At 38.5% G+C, this 12,550-nt stretch overlaps 1 protein-coding gene across 1 annotated transcript in view; it reads right to left on the bottom strand.

Moving 5' to 3' along the window:
• LOC126648908 (pinopsin-like) overlaps nt 1-12,550 on the bottom strand; it is a 68,723-nt gene that overhangs the window by 22,281 nt on the left and 33,892 nt on the right. The window contains exon 3 of the mRNA XM_050332610.1: nt 1,228-1,461. Coding sequence (XP_050188567.1) covers nt 1,228-1,461 — 234 coding nt within the window. The remainder of the gene's footprint in view (nt 1-1,227; nt 1,462-12,550) is intronic.

Genomic DNA, 12,550 nt, shown 5'->3' with positions numbered 1-12,550 from the left:
GTTTCCATAAGAATTGTAAAAGGTAAGAGGAAGGAGAAAAAGTCACTGGTTTGCTTCTGCATTTGTATTTTTCAAATCGAATGCTCTGTTTCAACATCAGCTCAAACTAGACTTCGGAAATGAAGTCCTGGTCTTGGGGAAGGCAATAGTACTTTTTCCTTCTGACCTCAAGGGGGTTTCACAACTTGCTTGATGAGATCTTTCCATCAAACTCCAGGATTAGATTCTTTCACTGTTTAAGAACTTTGGGTTAGAGGAAGCAGGCCAAGAATGATCTCAGGCTGGGGCAAAACTGGAATATATTTGGCTGTTATATTAAACTTCTCCCTCGTCTCAGCTCCATAATAATATAATGTTGATGAACATCAAGTTAATCTCCAGCATACACTAGGCAAGAAAAGATAAAGGTATTTCTTTGCTTTGTAATAGTGCAATGGATATAACGATGAAAGAAAAATGAGAACCTCTAACATGTATTTTAATGAAAATAAAGGTAAGGTGTTTTCATAAACTATGCATATTTTTCAGATTTCCTGCTGCAAAACATTTTTAAAACTTCCAGATCTGCCATTATCAAACTTTAGAGTCAGAATTATCAACACAGAAACATTAGGAAGCTCATTTTAAATACTGAAAATGACATTTACAGAAATGAAGAACCTGAACTGGACCTAGGCATGTTAGAACTTGCCTTGGTCCTCATGAGACAAAATTCATTATCTATTTTGGCATTTAGCTGAACTGGGAATTTACAGTAAGGATGCAGAAGACCACGATAAGAGTAATTGCAATGATCATTTGTTTTCAAGAGGATCTATCATGAAAATGGTATTTGCAAATGATGTCTTCCTTTATTTTGTTTGCAAGGTCAGGAAATCCCATCATCTTCTTGTCCATCTTTTCTCACACTTCTCAACTGCACCAAATATTTGAGTATACTTCTAGTAAATACCTTTGGCAACTAACACTGAAGCATGCAAATTAATACCCCGTGTGCCTTCAAAAGAACTTTAACAAGTTCAATAAGCAACTATTTTTCTGTTATTCCTATCTAGCAATATGTTGTTAATTGTAAACACTTCCATCCCAAGGCTCCAGTAGTATTGCTTGGACAAGCTTTAAATGTTCTTCTTGTAGAGACACATCTCTAGGACTGGTAGTCATAATGGTCAAGAATGCCTGATAGACCCTGAAGAAAATACAGTTTAAAAGTAATATATGTCTTACCTGCTTATTCATAAGTATGTAGATAATGGGATTGCAAACAGTGCTGCTTTTTGCTAGGATGGAAGGTATGACGCTTGTAACTGGAGTCACAACACCTGGCTTACCAAATGTTGCCAGTAGTGCTATAACTCCGTAGGGAATCCAGCACACAAGGTAACAAATAACTGTAGTGATCACCATGAACAGTACGTGGTATTCTCTTTTGCGGGCAGCATTCTTGTGGACCTTTCCAACCTAGGGGAAGAAGGAAAAAAGATAGAATTTAAGAAGCTGAGCTGTTGGATTGACTTCATCAACGACCTGGGACTACTGGTCTTGGATCAGCAATGACAATCAACACTGTTGTTGCAGAAGCAAAACAAGCACAAACCTGAAAGTGATCAAATGCAGTGGGAAGACTTTCATCATCCCCATTAGGCACTAGGGGAAGACCTGCAGAGACCACACTGCATACCAGTATAAACCAGAATCCTGATGGAGGTTGGAACAAATGCTAAAATAACAGCTAATTTTTATTTTTAAGCTTTGGTGTCAATACATTTTTCTGCAAACAGCTATGGAACACTCTTCCACTGTGTTTTTATGGCTGAGCACATTGGTGATAACAGTGGGGAACAAGCTTCGTTCACTACACTGAATGCACATTCACTGCTATACACAAGCATTATTTAAAAGCAAGCTTCCCGGGCAGTAGATCTGTGAGATGGACATTAAGTTTGATCCAAAGGCCATGGAAGTCAGCATAAGACTGGGTGGGTAATAGATAAGGTTTGGGTACTTAACCTTATTTTATAGGGATTATTAAAAAGTTCTTAGGAAAAATTAAGGAATATTAGCTCCAGAATAGCAAGGCTGGTCTCCCTATGCATCTTTGCAGCCAACAAAGGAAAGCAAAATTTGCAGGGAGATTAATCTTGGAAACAGCCTCTCTCTGCAGACTCTAGATGGAGACTCAGCACACTGGACTTGTGAGGTTATGGCTGATTCCTCAACTTTCCCCCAGCATGTGTTTAGCAAACCCCGATGTACCATCAGAACTTCAGGCACTATTTAAATGTTTAAATAATATTGACTGAGTCTTGTACTCAGCCAAATATAATTTACGTCCACTTTAAGGTCTCTTTGCCTCTGGAATGTGGTACTTGAGAGTAAACTACGCCCAAGGGAACTAAACCCATGTAAAACTACAAACATAAATAAGCAAAAAGACAGCTCCCTGTAATGGAATGCTGTCGTGGGTTTGATGGGTTTGCACAAACTTTACCTAACCTAACAAAAAACCCAAAAAAAACAAAAACAAAAACAACAACAACAACAAAAACCAAAAACAAAACAAAAAGAATAGGTTTAAGCTAATGAAGAACACTGATGTGCACAACTCTATCAATGAATAAAGCACAGTTAAAGGTGGAACCAACCACCCCAGTCAAATGTCATCTGTTGCCTGACACATAATATGCACATGCTAATGCACTGGAAATAGTCAGAGCTTTACCTACCTCTTTGTAGTATAGGTATTTTTGCATAATATATGTGTTATGTATCAGGCTGTGAGTTAAAAACACATACAGTGACTGTGTTAAGTACATACAAAGGCAAAATAATATTGTGACACTGTTTCTTTTTAGTTAACTATGACTCTAGGCTTCTAGAATGGTTGGTTCTACCCAGAGTCTCAGTGGAAATGGTCCTGTTAGAAGTAAGTAAAACAAATACAAACTTAGTCTGCCCAAAAATTAGAACTATTTTTTTCAGTCTAGTTTTGTAATGATTTTCTGCAAAAAGGTAATTCCAAAATAAAATCCACCCTTTCTGAAAAGACTTGGGACTACTTTTTTTCTTTAAGAATGGAACTTGTTTATTTCTTAATTACTTTAGTTTGAGAAAAGGATTAATAATAGATAATGGTCCAATCCTGTATTGCTTGTTTGAACTAAATTTTTCATGACTAATGGGAAATTTCTATGACTGAAGAATCCAGGATTCCATGTGAGCTGCAGCTATGCTTCAAGTTAAATATTAATCAAGGAATGCAAAGCCCCACTTAGCCATGGCATCCACGGCTAAAGATCTTCAATATACACAGAAGCATCAGGCAACATATTTTTGCTCTGTGTTTAGATAATATCTCTGTCTTGAGGAGTTTGCAACAGTTTACCCTCTGCACAGATAAAATATAGACCATAAAAAAGGAAGGAAAGATGTCTAAAAGTGGAGTGACTATGGGTGTGATTTTGGCACATATCCTTCTGTTTTCACATCTTTAGATTGTTTCCTTGGGAGGGGAAGTTTTCAAATCTTGTTCTATATTTATCCATGCACTTTTGACGAAAGGCTGCATTGCCTTTGCAGCTTTGCAGCCTACCTTTACAAGGTGTTATCTTTAAAACTTTTCTGTTTATAGATGCTGCAAGATCTCCAGCAAGATATAGCTCAAGTTCATGTAGCCTACAGAAAGATAACACTTCTGCACATGAGAAAGCAGTAGACGTTGTAACAATAAATAATTCTATTTCTTATTTTAAAACTACTGGACAATTTAACACAATTGCTACACTGTATTTTCAGTAGTCCAATGGAAATGCCTCCCTGGATATTCAGCTGATAGAAGAGCATCAGATAGTGATGAGAAAAAATAGATTCAAATAATGTTCTAGAATAGCTGAATGTGAAAATATAGGATAAAATACACAGAAGATCTAAACCACAGTTTAAAATGGCACGAGAAATATTGTCCCACTGGGATCAGTATTCCCAGTACTGATCCCAGTACTGATCCCAGTACATTGGTACTTACGTGGGATGGCTGGAAAACACGTCTTTGCTGTAAACTCAGCTCTTTTCTCTGAGGCAAAGATCATCTCCTGCCGAATTTGATAGTATAAATGTAGGGAAAGCCCTATATTTAAAGAAAATAAGAAGGCTGGAGGATTGGTGGTTGAGAGTTTTTTAATGGGAGAACAGTGTTTCTCCCCTACTTTCATTCTGGGAATTAGCAGAAGTGTTTTGATTTTTCAGAACTCAGCTGGAGGCAGTGACAGTCAAGCTTGTCTGATCTCAGGCACTGAGCGTAAAACCGGCACAATTAGCTCTAACCTGGATTTGCTCTGTAGCCACATTGCATCTCATGGACATACCCAACACTCCTTTTTCCAGTCAATCTGACACACAAAACACCACTACTTAAATAACTCGAGCAGTGTGCAACCCAGAAAAAAAAGAAGACAGTAGCTACCTGCCTCTGGGGTGGGATTAACTGCTTTACATATTTTTCTTAGCCACCACATGGCTTTGTATGGGAGAAGAGGACTGGGCAGTGCCCTGCCCAAGGGGACAGCCTTCCCCTTCCTATGCTCCAGAGCCAAAAGTTTGACTTACTGCAGCCACTGCTCAGCTCTCTCTGGATTTAGTGGGCCATGAGTTGTGGGACTGAGGTAATATTGGTGGCACTTCACCTGCTTAGAAGAAGGCACAAGTGCCACTTTGGAAAGACCAGAGGGAGGGTTGTCCACAGAGATGGAGAGGCAACTGTGAGGCCCACAGTGACAGAGGCACAATATCCAGTCACCCTTGCAAGGCATGAAAATGTACAACTGTGCATATTCCTATCACACATGGGCAAGCTGGTATGTATGGCAAGGGAGTTGTAAGGCTATGTATATGTATATGTATATGTATATGTATATGTATATGTATATGTATATGTATATGTATATGTATATGTATATGTATATGTATATGTATATGTATATGTATATGTATATGTATATGTATATGTATATGTATATGTATATGTAAGGCAAGGGAGTTGGGCTAATATTAGCTATTAAGAAGGGGGAGCCTCAGTGATGAAGATCTAACCTATTTTAGTTAAGTTCCCCCGTGCCTTCTTTTTTGCATTTACCCTAGTCTCTCCTCCTTACTTAATGTGGCTATGTGCTTTTCCTCAAAAAGAATTTCCTTCATATTTTATCTGCATCCATTTTCAGCTGCAAACACCTTGAAAGGTTATGAAGAATATATGGCATCCCATCCATATAACCACTAAATGGAGAGACTATCCAGCACCCAGAGCCACTTCAAGTAGGGGACATGTACATGACAGCATCTTAGAAATCAGGGGGCCTGTTTGTGCATTTTGTTCTTCAAGTCAGTTTCTCTTTCTCCAACTATTTATTAAGATGGAAAATAATATGTTATTATACTCTGTGCATCTAAATAGTGCATGCTGTAAACATCCTGTTTGTAGCTAACTCTAAACAAGCAATATAGAAATAGGGCACAAAGTGGTTTTATCACCACAGCTGATACATTATTCCTGGACCTGTCTTTTTACACTCAAATAACCATATTTACTTCAAGACTTCAAAACTGCACAGTAAAGAGAAGGCTATTTATGAGAGCAGTGTTTGTTGCCAGCATCTTTCAGTGTCAGCTAAAGTGCTTGTTTTGACATAATCAAGTATTCAACAGTGCTACAAAAACCAGTGACAAATGAAATATTTATAATCATCTGTAAGAAGTCTGCCAATCCTTGAATATTTATTCTACTACAGCTTCTTGAAATGAACAGAAGGGATCTAGACTTTTTAGGTAAAAGCTGCAGTACAGGAATAAAGCTGGAAAAAGATCAGTCTTCTTCCTTCATGAACTAGTCAAGTAAGACTATTCTCTGTTATGTTTCTAACAAAAGAAATTCAGAAATGGTCTCCATTTACTGATATGAATAACCCTCTACTAAACCTGACAGTCAAACTAAGCAGTGACTGAAATGTCAGTTATGAGCTTTCTCCTCTCCCATCTCTACAGGTTCTGTTCTCAAGGAAAAACAACAGAAAAAGGTGGAAAAAAAGCCCTCCAAAGAATGAAAAGCTTCTAAAAGGCTGTAGGAAACAGACACTTCAAGTAATCCAGTTTTCAGTGTGAGCTACCCCAGAACTATTATGGATTAACAGTAAGATGGATGAAATACTTTATTGTTTAAAATAGACAATCATGGCAAAAGAGGGCTCACTGGCTTAAAAATAAATGTCTCCTTTATCAGCATTTAGGTGGCTAAACTCAAAATGAGTGAACACTGAAGAGATGTCTCTGCAGAAACAGACTGAACAGAAACATCTGTTTTGGGTCATCTTAGAATCCAATAGGCCTTGACTTTACAAAGCATTTACACATATATGCTCAGTGAGTGAAATGAGATTTAAGCATGCACATGAATATTTTGCTCAGTTGGAGCCACATGAGTTAATAGCAACAAATACAGCCGGTGGAAGCCATAAAACCACACAAGGTGCCATACAGCTAATTATTTTCATATCACTGTTAAGTTTAGCATTTGACATTCATAAGAAGGATATTTTATCAGCTGAAGACTGACTTTATTGGGAATTTTTGTTATGGAAATGGGAAATAGCTGTCTTAATGCTTCAAGGTGAAGTGATGCTTTAAATACAAAATTCATGGCTTTGTAGACTGTCCTTGAAGCATAACTGCTATTGCTGCTAAAATCCAAAAAGTTCTATTGTGAACTTAAGGAACACTAAAATCCTCTTAGATGCAGGATTTTTTCCACTGCAGTAGCTAAGGGGCTTTTAGCACAATTTGTCTAACACAGTGAATATATTCCTATACACTAAACAAGGGGCTCACGGTGTCACTTCCATCATTGACAACCTATGTTTTATCCTGACCTTTTTTACTCACTGTGTATTTTCTAGAACCAGTGTGCAGGGGAAGATTAAAGGTGTATCACACAGCTGTCATTTGGTTTGCAGTAACAGTTTGGTTTTAGAAAGAAAAGTACATTAAATACTCCTGTCTTCCCCAGGTGGGAAGCTACAGACCAGCCCAGCAAGGACAATAGTTACAAAAGCATCAGAGTGGGCTTCCCATGCACAGAGTTGGCACAAGCCAATTCCAGTGTAAGAGCTGAACCTACACTGCACTCAGCTGTGAGTGACAAGCTCACACTGCCCATGAGTCAGCCTGTGCCTGGGACCAACACAGACATGGGAGGACTGCAGATGCCTTGCATCTCACCAACCTGGAGTACAGGCAAAGCATGCTTATTCTTACAGTAGCTGGGACAGACAGACACAAGTGGAGACCCATAGCAGCTGGAGCTGCTCTTTCTGATATGGGAAACAGAGAGCCAGAAAAGAAGTGTTTCTGAGGTGAAATAGCATCAGTGTGAAACTGAAGAGCCACCAGCCCTGGCAGCTCATTTAAGCATACATATTGTATAGGATCACATTCCTATCTCCAAATTGCAGAGACATGGATTTAATGGATGAACTATTCAGTGGATAAGGAGCTGGCTGGATGGACACAGCCAGAGAGTTGTGGTCGATGGTTCTGTGTCTAGGTGGAGGCTGGTGACGAGTGGTGTCCCTCAGGACTCTGTCTTGGGAGTGGTGTTTTTCAGTAACTTCAACAATGACACAGACAGTGAGATCAAGTGCATGCCCAGCAAGTTTACAGATGACACAAAGAAGAGTTGTGCAGTTGACAAAATGGAAGGATGGACTGCCATTCAGAGGGACCCAGACAAACTTAAAAAGTGGGCCCAGAAAAACCTGTGTGAAATGATTAGATAGGATAGGATAGGATAGAATAGAATAGACTAGACTAGACTAGACTAGACTAGACTAGAATAGAATAAAATAGAATACTCTCAGTTGGAAGAGACCCACAAGGATGATCAAATTCCAGCTCTTGTCCCTGCACAGGAGAGCCCCAAGAATCACATCTTGTGACTGACAGCATTATCCAAACGCTAAGTTTTGGAAGGTCATGAACAAGTTCAAGTGCAAGGTGCTGGGTTGAGGCAATCTCAGATATGACTACAGACTAGGAGAAGATTTCATTGAGATTTCACTGAGAACATCCTTGCAGAAAAGGACTGGATGAAAAGCTGGATGTGAGCCAACAGTGTGTGCCCACAGCCCAGAAGGTTCAAACACATCCTGAGCTGCATCAAAAGAGGAGTGGCCAGCAAGTCAAGGGATGTGACTCTGCCCCTCTACTTTGCCCTCATGAGAGCCCACATAGAGTACTGCATCAGCTCTGGAGTACTCAACACAAGAAAGATGTGGATCTGTTAGAACATGTCCAGAGAAAGGGCATGTAGATGACCAGAGGGCTGCAGCACAACTCCTTCAAAGACAGGCTTGGGGTTGGTCAGCTCAGAAAGGAGAAGGCACTGGGGAAAACTCATTGTGGCCTTTCAGTACCTTAGAGAGGCTTATAAAAAGGAGGGAGAGGGACTAGTGATGTCCAGAAAATGATGACATTGCCTAAACAAGTATTAAAGAGGATAAAACTATGTGCATTTCATGGGAACAGGAAGAAAATGAGAGACGTGGCAAAAGGTTGACACTGGAAAAGCTCTGCGGAACTAACTGAGCTTGTTGGTGTCCAGAGTTGTCTATCCTAGGTTAGAGGACTTTCATGGCAAGACAAATGAATAAAAGCAGTAGGTACTGGAGTAGGTACTTCAAAAACCACTATTTTTTGTTGCACAGTTGAATTAATAATCTACAAGTGCAAAACTGAGGAATTCCACTTTGAGGAGGGAAAAACAGAAGGTCTGAAGGATAGTCTCCAAAAACAGAATAAAAATGCAGCTAGTTTTGTAAAAATAATGTGTAAAAATAATTACTACATGTGTTGTTGCTCTGCAACACAACCCACTATTTTAAAGGTGGAAGGTGCTGAGATCACTTTTAGAAAATCAAGCCAGTAATTTAGCTTAATACTCCTCTTTTTGAAAAGCTTGTCAACAAATGATAATTTTAGCCAACAATTTAATAACCAACTTCTTTTTTGGGTTAGGCGTGCTTTTTTCTTGTTTTAATAACTTTTACAATGGCTTTCACTTTGCAATAGCCCAGCTATTAAGTTAAGGGCAAGGAAAAATAAAAAAACAAATTGAAGCAGATTTCAGTGTATTTTTAATTGAAGAATTTCTGAAGCAGAAAGGGAAAATATCAGACATTAATTCCTTCTTGATTTCTGTGAACTTTCTTCCAGAGACAGCTAAATGCAGAATGTATATCTGCCACATCACTAACACGGTTGAACTCTTCAGAAAGAGATGAACTGACAGGTGTGAAATTTCTTTCCAGGTTTCTTTCCAGGTTAGTTGATGCTAAACAACAAGATGCTACCAACTACCATAGAAAATGGAGTGAACGTTGGTCTGCATCTAAAGGAAAAATATTTTCAATCAAGTATGACAAAAAATAACATTTTAAAAGAGAGGGATATATATATATATTTAATATATACAATGGTATAGCTAAAGGAGGAAATAACAGCCTGTGCTGTAATTGGTCAGGACAATAAATATAAGAGTCAGAGTAAGTATCAGCTGAGATTTGAAAAATTATTCAGCTGAAATTAGAACACATTAAAACCTTCTCCCCACCCTTCAGGTGTGTTTGCAGTTTGATTTATGACCTCTCCCTTCTCACTGAAAAAGGTCAGGTATGTATAAATGCATATATATATATATATATACACACACATATATATATATTTATATTTGCAGAAATGTATGCACAGCACATACTATATATAATACATATATATATATACACAGTATACATTATGTATACACACACACATATGTCCATAACTGTGTGACAGGAGTCATCCAAGGTTGGAGAAGCAACTTATGCAAGTATTACTCACCACCCTCTTTACCTCTTGAATTAAATTAACCACAACCTTTTCTACACTAAATACCAATATTTGCTCTGAATCTGCGGTACGAGGTTAAAAAAAAGAAAAAGTGTTAGGATAATGTTTCCCATGAAAATGGAGCTTGGCTATTTCCCTGGATCCATTTTTGCAGGCACATAAGCTCTCATTCGCATTTAATGCTATTTTTCACCAAGCTAGCACATCTGGGTAACAACTTGAGCTTTGCTTTCCTTTGGCCTGGTAGCTGCTCTCCTTACAGCAAAATTAGATGATAAAATCTCTCAGGCATCATCAGTCTTTCACTACCTAACCACAGTTACCCTTCCTCCTGGGATGAGGTCAAGTTTTTCCACACTTCACTGAGGGATCCCTTCCCACTCCCCTGAAAATTTCTGCTGACATAAAGCAAGGCATCATTAAGGATATTAGGGTATGCTTTTGACATGTAGCTATTTATATTTAGATAAGCCTAATAGATGTGCTTGGATCTGCCTGTCAGATCCTGCAGACCCTACACTAAGCTTGCTTAAAGGTAGGTCAGTAATTTTTATAGAGATACCAGCATCATTTAGGGAAGAAGTGGCAGTTTTGTAGCTCCAATAGCCCAGTTGGAGTCATACTGGTATTTCTGTCTTTTCTGTTTTTCTTATATCCTTCTCAAATAGATGACCAGAACTTGTTACAATATTCAAGCTTATACAATATAACAACATTTGGGATGTTTCTCTCAATGCCTTCCCTAGTAATTTCTAACATCTTACTTATTATTTTGATTTTCCTGAACATAATTTTTCATTAAATGACTCAAACCAATTCTGTGATCTCTCTGAAGAGTGATAACTGAGAACCCTCCATCATATATATTATGTATATGTATGATGAATGGTAGAGTTACTTTTCTCTGCACATATAACTGTACCTCATGTACTATTATTATCACTTACTGCTCTCATAAACCTTGTAAAGTCTGCTCTTTTCCTCCAGTAGAACCACAGCCAGTGTTGCCCACCCCACCCTTGGTCCCTGACACCACTGACTAGGCTACTCACTCCCCTCGTTCCCAGGTTTTCTGCTTCAGACAATTGTTACTGGCCATTGTCCCTTGATTTCCTACTCAACTGCACTCACTTCCCAGCTGACGATCTCCATGGATATTTACTGTAACTGAAACAAAGCTACCAGGGATGTCACACACTGAGGATGGAAATTCTGCATCTGTGCACATGAAACATGGTCGTCAGATCCTTGTTTCAGTCTCTCAATCTGCAAATTAATACTACTTCCAAATGTATAATAATAAAAACCTTTATTTTTCAAGGAAGAGGTTGTTTCTAGAATAATATTCTTTCACAGCATACTTCTCCTCTATATATGCTTTTTTGACAATTACAGCCAGAAAAAACAGAGATATTTTAAATAATTCTCTAGGATTCCTTCTAATTCCAATTTCGACAAGGCCAACACATGTCTAGGACAATTAGTATCAAGATACAAACTATTCTAGCAATAATTCACTAAAAAGCCCAACCCGCTTCAAGTTGATATTTGTTAAATATTGATATTGGAAAGCTCACTTTTGAGCAATACTTTCATTCCTGAGTTTTGTGACAGCAGTATTCTCCACACTGTAGTGAGTAAGTAGGGATGGATATAGTTAGAGCCAGTAAGAAGCATGTCCAGTGTGAATTTATAACTTCAGAGAGAAAAAGATGATGGAGTTTTATAAAATTCCACCATTCTTCTGGAAAGACTGAAACTAATCGAGCAATACCTGTACTTCCCCAAAGAAAGGTCAAAGTAAAAAGAAGACCGAGTTAACTAGATGATTCAGCAGGCTAGAGCCATACTTCTTTTCACTTGACATTTAGACTGAATTAACATCCTGAACTTACTCAGCAAGCAATGGAGCCCAAAGCAAATCCATTTAATTTTATATTGAGAAAATCCAAAATATGCCAGGCTGACATGACTAAGCACCTACTGAGCCTTGACCATCCTGGAGCATGGAAGCATGAGCAGGGCAGAAAAGCTTTTTCACTATTGAATAGTGAAAGAAAACATACAAAAAGAAATTACTCCCAGGAGTAGCCTGCAATTAATAAAAGGCCAAGAAGGCCAGACTGCCAACCACAGTTACAAATTTTCATCAGAAAGATCTTAAAGATCGATGCAGAAAGGCCACACTTGAACAACATGAGAGTCAGTTCTTTCAACCTGACATTTAGACTGAACTAATATTCTGAAGTTGCTCAGGAAGTGAGAGAGAGAAAAGTATCAGGCAAGGCCTTTAAAGACTTCTAGTGAGCTCTTGCAAGCCATAACAATAGAGGAAAAAAAGTGAATTAGTTGAGTGAACTTTCCCAGAGATAGGTATTTTTAAATGCCCAGATCCATGATGCAGGTGTCAGAGCAGAGCAGAATGCTACTGGTGTTTAACCAGGGACAGATGCAACCAGTAAATAGTGGCAATACTATTTTCTGTGCAAGGCATCTGTTTTACAGACATATAACCAACCTTTAGGTATGTTCAGTGGGACTGCCAATGGGAATAAAAAATGCATATATCTCAGTGTTTGCCAGGCAGTGAAAACTCTATTCTTTATGGGACTCGTTGCTC

Source organism: Myiozetetes cayanensis, unplaced genomic scaffold (genome assembly GCF_022539395.1).
Source record: "Myiozetetes cayanensis isolate MyiCay16 unplaced genomic scaffold, myiCay2020 scf5-8, whole genome shotgun sequence".
Lineage (NCBI taxonomy): Eukaryota > Metazoa > Chordata > Aves > Passeriformes > Tyrannidae > Myiozetetes > Myiozetetes cayanensis.
This window is presented reverse-complemented; position numbering and strand designations above follow the sequence as displayed.